Below are 7111 nucleotides of genomic sequence, written 5' to 3'. Positions count from 1 at the left end.
GACATTAAGGCATCATCAATCCCTGCTCTTTTGTTTTCTGCAAGTCAGTTAACCAACTAGCCAACAGAGAGTCTACCAGTCAGTCAGTAAGCATGCAGCCAGTCGGTTGCTTATCCTACTCAGTACTCAGGTCAGAACAGCTTAATCAATAGACAGAGGAAGTGTTTAAGGTAGAGGATTGAATGAATGGACCGCAGCCATTGCCTCAATGTGTTCATTGAGCACTCAAACGCCACTGCAAACCAGCCAAAACCTTGTTCCCACAGTAGCAGACGCAAAAATGCACAACACCAAAAATAGATATGGGTGTGAGTCGGTTTGCATGCACCAGCAAAAAACTACAAACCACAAAGTTCTAATAAGTACAATGTGCATTCTCCCAAATACTCTTTACACACTCAAAATCTTTACCTCAGTATACTAGATGACAACGGAAGCCTCAACAAATCAATGAAAACACCAGAGTGCCCATGACTGTAAATTCAAGTTACACATGTGTTTGTTAGAGCAGCTTTTGTAAGCCCTTGCTTGTGAAAGAGTGCAAAGCGCAAGGCCCCTGCAGCCATTTACATGGATGGACATCAGACAGAGATAAAACCTCTTCAGTTGTTTACAGAGAAGAAACTAATGTAGACTGCAAGTCAAGTGGAAAACTCGGGTAAGTGAAAGAAAGGGGGTGGAGGGGAGAAAGAGATGGGAGGGAGGAAAGAAAAGGAGTAGAGAGGAGACAAGGGGATGACAGAATGTGAAAAGGAAAGGTAGGAAAGAAAGGGATGAAGGAAAGAAGAGTGTGAATCAATGGAGGAAGGAAAGAGAAATGAGTGGAACATATACAGTAATTATGGGGATAAATATGAGCAGGAATTGTACTTATGCTATCAAAGCCAAGTTTGAAATTTCACACACCGTTATGCTACTATAGATCATGTGCACTTTACTAATGTATACAACAAGGAAATATGTTGGTAAAGAGTCAATGTCCGTGTAATGAATGTAGCTCTCAATGTAATCCATTTAAACAACCTTCAACCTTCTGACCTGAGGCATGTGATGATATGTACCATCAGCTGGAAGGGAACACAACAGCAATAAATCAGATTAAAAAAAAAGAGGATCTTTGTTGAGTCAGGAATGAAATGATCTCCACGATATTTCTTGATATCTTGTAGACTTTTACAAGGCATGGAGGGGGGGAAGCCATTGAGATAACTTTTTTCATTCCCTAACCCCAATATGGCAAAAAAACACTCCCTTTACTTGTTAATCTATCCACCACAGGGAATCCATATCAATCAATGATTCATCAACAGATCAGCCGATTTTCACTCCCCCTCCGTACTGCTTCAATCCTTCAAGGTGACTACATAGTGACTCAAATTTAACCTCTGGCTCATTCTCTAACTGTTACAAAGAGACTGCTATGAGTTTCAAGTTATTTTTCAAAACTTTTTTAGAACGGCTTAACCTGGTGGCCCGATTCGAAAACACTTTGTTTACAGATTCCTTCTACTGTACTGTATGTGGTGAAGTAATTCCTAAAGGTTAAATTGTATTACAATAAGCAGTCTGTTGTTGTGGATGTATGTCGAATTGAAGAGTGGTTCATCATATTTATTTGAAAAAAAAACATCTCCAGTCTTTGATTTTCATCTTTAGCTGTTGATAACTAACGCTGCATTCAAACGTATTTTTTATATTTTATATATATAATGGAGTTGGGCGTTACGTCCTGGCATTGTCGAGAAAACAATACACGATTGACCCAGTAACGTCACTTGGATAAAGTATAGCAAAGAAGAAATACAACATCCATCTTTCTTGTTCTCTTAACCACTTACCATATCATAAACGTTCAGGATGATCGGCTCGTTTGCCATCACTGGCATCAGGCTTTTGTCCCCCTACGTCCCTTCTTCTCTGCGGGTCTTCCTCCTCTGCACACCCCTCACGTTAGCCCTTCCTTCGGAGCGGGCTCCAAACTCTCGGACCTCCAAAAATATACCTCACTCGTCCCCTTATTCCTGGCACTTTCACGACAGATGATCAGCTTGATAATTCAATTTCACAACACGGTGTTGAAAGGTTTTATTTCCGAGGATATTTTTACCGTCCAACATCTGACTGGCTTTGTCCAAATCCTCCCCGTTACGGAGAAGCAGCGGCGGTCGAAACGAACTGCTTTGCTACAACGTTCCCCGTTCGGCTACCGTTACCGAGGTCGAAGTGAAAAAGTAGACTTTACGGAGGGAGGGTTGTCTTCTAGGAGGCGTGTTGGCACAGAAAAAATGCAAATTCATTTTCCCAAAAGATTTATTCAGCCAAAATGACCCAATGCTGAGGTATCAAAGACAGAATTTCTCAGGGAGAATGAATTGCTACTCCCCTATTAGCTAGCTAACGGTTGCGCTGGAGCTGGCTGACAGGATGCGACTGCTGGAAGAAAAATTGGACGACAAGACGAGAGTGGGCGAGCGAGGCGAGCAGAGCGGTACGATGAATCCACACTCATTTAATCATCCTTGGTGCTCTGAGCATTGTGGGTGACGTAGTTAAATTAAAAACAGCCCCCTTTAATGATCTTGAACTAAACCAAAAAGAAGAAACTACACGTTGTAGCCAAAAGTATGTGGACAGACGTTAGCGTACATTTGCACTGGGATTGTTGGGACAGGTTCCTTAATTGCATTAAGGGAAATTTGAGTCATTTATTATAGCAAAACTGCCAAATCATTCTGTGGTTTCAGCTTTTCACATGTGAATACTTGCTGGTGTTGTTAGTTTAACAGTTAACTAGTGTGCTGCTGCTGGGGAAACAACCAATTTGAATTCAGTCAGTTTGGGCTTTGGGAAGCTATTTTTTTTTTTCTTCTTAGGTTTCCTGATATTTTAAAGACACACAAATGTATCTATTATTCACAAAAATAATCCACAGATTACTCTATCACAAAAATAATCATCAGTTTCAGCCATATATGACAATTTGGACATTAGCATGGTTTCAACTTTCCCCTTTTCTTATTTTAACATGACAGAATCAGAAGCACAAAACTGAATTTATAAAGATATGGTTTTTCCAGTTTAGTTTGAACGAACCTAACTGGCTTGCACAGAGCCCTGAAGTCAACCCCATCCAACACCTTGGGGATGACATGGAATGCTGACTGCAAATCAGGCCTTATCACTCAACATCAGTGCCCAACCTCAGTTTGAGTGTCCATATTATGCAACATTTGCAAAATCTGACGATATTTAATAAAGGCTCAATAGCATTAAATTTGTCTGCATCACATGCTGCTGAATAATTGTAAACAGAAACAGAAAATCAGGTGTTGGTGGGAATTATCAACTAATGAGACACTATTACAGATCATGTGTTATGATCACTCCATAGTTGGGTCATTTTATTAACCACTTTTATGTTTGTGCTGACACTGCTGTCACTGTCCAACACTGGACATGCGTACAGAAATTAAAGTGGTTATACTTGTTTTGTTTGTCAGAAGCATTAAGATTTGGTCACCCTTTTAATCCATCATGGTCCTTTATATCAGTTTTTCTTGCAGGATTTGAAGCGGCGTAGGAATTACCAATGCTAGAGTGTTTAGCATGCTTTGCTAAAACATGTAGCAAGAAGTTTCCATTCGATCACAATCCATATTTGTCAGATCCAAATTCATCAGATCCAAATTTATCAGCTGTCCTGGTTGTTTTCTCCCAGCAGTTCTGCAAGCATCTCCTGGTTTGAGAATTCCTGTAGCGCGGAGTTCATCTCGTCAAGCAGATCCTCTCCCAACAGGAAGCTCTTAATGTCGTGCACTGTCATGCCGATACGGTGGTCCGTTATACGGTCCTGGGCAAAGTTGTAGGTTCGAATCTTTTCTGATCTGCCTTTGGTGCCGATCTGGAGGTGAAAGATGAGGGTGAAGAAGAAAATGGCTCAAGTGTCCAGGGGGCCAGGGGTTGATTTAAGATTTAAAATATGTAAGACATTATTTAGTTTACATTTTGAATTGTATATTCTATCTTAATTTTGCATTCTTTTGGTCTTGCTGCCTTCATTTTGCACCTTTTATTCCTTCTACTTCTTTTTAGCAAACTGCATAGGCTTCAAAATTACTTTCAAATATGTGGTGCTTTTAGTGATTTATTCATTCATTTTTTGGAGGTAATAACATGTTATTTAAGTAACGGTAACGTAATAAAATTCAATGTCCTAGATGTTTCACAAATAAACGTTATTCATATTTTGAAAAGAAACCATCACTTTCCTCACATGCATTTTATATAATACTTTAATGTCTCCACCTGTAGATCACATTATACTGTACAGATCTTACTGTGTCTTACCTGTATTTTACGCTGGTTGTAGCGTTTGCTAGTCTCCTCCTCTAGCTTCATGCTGTACAGTTTTGCTCTCAGAGCCTTCATGGCTTTCTCCTTGTTCTTTATCTGTGACCGTTCCTGCTGGCACTCTGCAACCACGCCTAACAAACACACACAAGTATTAAAGTACTATTCTTATGTGGGTAAGTTATACTCATTTCATACCAACTCTTCAGAGAACCCATGCAACACTTAAACTATCTTTGATTGTTAAACATATAACATAGAACCTCATGTGAAGAAACTAAAATATTGCAACTCCTTATAACACCTCTGAAACGTTTTGTTTAGCTGAAAGTGAACTGACTTGGCTTCAGGCTAGGCCTGGGACATATATTGATTTTGATATATGAGGCTACATATTGTCTTAAACTTTGGATATCATACTATCGGAATGTGACAGAAGTGTCGTCTTTTTCTGTTTTTAAAGGGTACATTACAGGAAAGTAATGCCATTTTCAGAACTTACAAGAGTGTTCTAGCTGTTGTATTATTTGCCTTTACTCACCTAATCATTATATCCACATTATAAAAACTGTCAATGTTTTATGAAAGCACCAATAGTCAACCCTACAATGTCACCGCAATATTGATATTAAGGTATTTGGTCAAAAATACAGATTCAGGCCACATCAAGCAACTCTGACATGGCTTCGGTCTGTATCTATTTCCTACATTGATAAAAACAAAAATGCTGTTTGAAACCTTAACATTCAGGAAATGACATGGGAAGAGAAAGAAGTAGCCTTTTCACTTACGGAGAAATTTAAAACAAGAAATCTAAATTACAAATGGCTTGGCCTTGGCTCTTTGTTGTGTTAAATTGCACCTTTCCACACTCTATCATGTTATTTTATTAACAGTACTGTGGTGCACAGTGTCGATATATCACTTAAGGATCATAAATACAATCTGTCAAGCTTTATAAGCTTAACGTAAAGTAGAAATGAAGCCAACAAAGGCTAAACATGTTTTTCCACTTGGGGATGGGCTAAGGATCTGTTCTTGTCCCACTGTGTAATAAGCTAAACTGCAACGTATGTTCTATCTATTATAACGCAAGGGGCTTTTTTTACCTGTAGGCAGATGGACTATTCTGACTGCACTGTCTGTGGTGTTGACATGTTGGCCTCCAGCTCCACTCGCTCTCTTAGTTTCTATCCTCAGGTCCTTTGGGTTTATAGTGAAAGAGATCTGACAAGAAAACACAAACATCCGTAGTTTACTTACAGGACATCTAAATTAACAGTATATGTGCAGAAGAACAAACCTACTCCTATACATCCTACCTGCATGGTAAATGCAGTGTTAAAATAAAGAATAGAGGCCAAAACAAGCACCATTATTTGAACAAAAGAATTTTTTTTTCAGTTGGATTTCACGATGCTCACAATAGATCGATTTATCAATAAATGCCAAAATTACAACAACCAATGAAACCTCACATAGTTTAGTGCTTTCACACAAAGTAATATTCACTGTGGGATATGGGATATGTATATGCCATTAGTGCGCAATTCAGAAAAGAATTCCATCCAACATCTCATTTCAACAGGGAATGTCATATTAACGAAACAAGATACTCTCCAAATGTTTTTCTGTTTTTGTTTTACTTAATCTGTAATGATTCCTGTAGGAAAGCTGGGTTTTTAAAACTGGATTGCCATCCATCCATCATGTAAAGCTGTACCTCCGTGGGTTGGGGCAGTACAGCCACCGTCATGGTGCTGGTGTGCATTCTGCTCTGTTTTTCAGTCCTGGGAACCCGCTGAACTCGATGGACTCCAGACTCAAACTTCATCCTCTTGTAGCTCTGAGGGCCGCTGATGCTGGCCGAGGCGTGACGTAGTCCACCTGGTCATAGGTTAGCAATAAGTACCTACTAAAATGTTACTGGTGACTGGTAGCAATTACATGTAGTTATTTTAAATGTTTATTTAAGTGTATACATTTCCAGCCTCCTTAAAAAATACATGTGACACTTCTACTGCTGTCTCTTTTTCACACAGGGTATACCTCACTGGCCAATCCAAGTCTGTGGCACAGGATTACTTACTTATTACTTTCAGTCACTAGATAAAACACTAAAATGTGTGTTTGTCCACTATGATTCACCATCTGTCTTAATCACACTCCAACCCAGTTAAGGTGTTTACATACATAAATAGTATTGTCTTTAAAAAGACACAAATTGAGCCAGTTTCTGTTTCTTTTACTAAGCCTTTAAGATAGCAACAACTGAGATGTCGCCACCTCGATATTACTGAGGAGACAACTGAAATGTGTTGGAAACCTGTTTGGTATGTTCCGGGTAAACTGAGCCCTTAACGTGGCTATAATTACAAGTGTCTTTGTCCGCTGACCTATTTCGCTGGTCATGTGCTCCAGGATGTCGAAGGACCAGCCGTGGTGCTGAGCGTAGCCCTGGTACATGTCAAACACCTTCAGAGGAGACAAGTCAGCATTTAAATACAAAGAAAAAATTTAGTTTTTTTGTGTTGCTTCATTATGAGCACTCTCTCTTCTTCACATCTTGAATCCCTCTTTATCTAATGGTCTGTGTTGTCCTGATGTAAAATCATATGGTGTTATTGAAGCAGAGGCATTCCCAAGAAAACATTCCTTTCTGTGTGTTGCAATTACCAATTTACATGGGTACCAATGTGTCTAACTTATTATGAAATGTATTGATTTATTTATTGTTCTCTCTCTAAATAAATATGCATTA

The 7111-nt window shown here is 39.1% G+C and overlaps 2 protein-coding genes across 2 annotated transcripts in view; both read right to left on the bottom strand.

The window, feature by feature from the left end:
• Nucleotides 1–2508, bottom strand: part of desi2 (desumoylating isopeptidase 2) — a 17794-nt gene extending 15286 nt beyond the window's left edge. Inside the window, exon 1 of the mRNA XM_032540918.1 lies at nt 1839–2508. Coding sequence (XP_032396809.1) covers nt 1839–1886 — 48 coding nt within the window. The 5' untranslated portion in view covers nt 1887–2508. The remainder of the gene's footprint in view (nt 1–1838) is intronic.
• A 484-nt stretch (nt 2509–2992) lies between these two features.
• mtrf1l (mitochondrial translational release factor 1-like) overlaps nt 2993–7111 on the bottom strand; it is a 6348-nt gene continuing 2229 nt past the window's right edge. Inside the window, exons 4-8 of the mRNA XM_032540917.1 lie at nt 6747–6825; nt 6074–6237; nt 5460–5577; nt 4348–4484; nt 2993–3901 (exon numbers count right to left, since the gene is read on the bottom strand). Of these exons, the coding sequence (XP_032396808.1) occupies nt 3692–3901; nt 4348–4484; nt 5460–5577; nt 6074–6237; nt 6747–6825 (708 nt within the window). The 3' untranslated portion in view covers nt 2993–3691. The remainder of the gene's footprint in view (nt 3902–4347; nt 4485–5459; nt 5578–6073; nt 6238–6746; nt 6826–7111) is intronic.

This window comes from Etheostoma spectabile, chromosome 17, assembly GCF_008692095.1.
Source record: "Etheostoma spectabile isolate EspeVRDwgs_2016 chromosome 17, UIUC_Espe_1.0, whole genome shotgun sequence".
NCBI classification, from domain to species: Eukaryota; Metazoa; Chordata; class Actinopteri; order Perciformes; family Percidae; genus Etheostoma; species Etheostoma spectabile.
The sequence above is the reverse complement of the archived record's forward strand: the minus strand, read 5'-3'. Positions and strand labels throughout refer to the sequence as shown.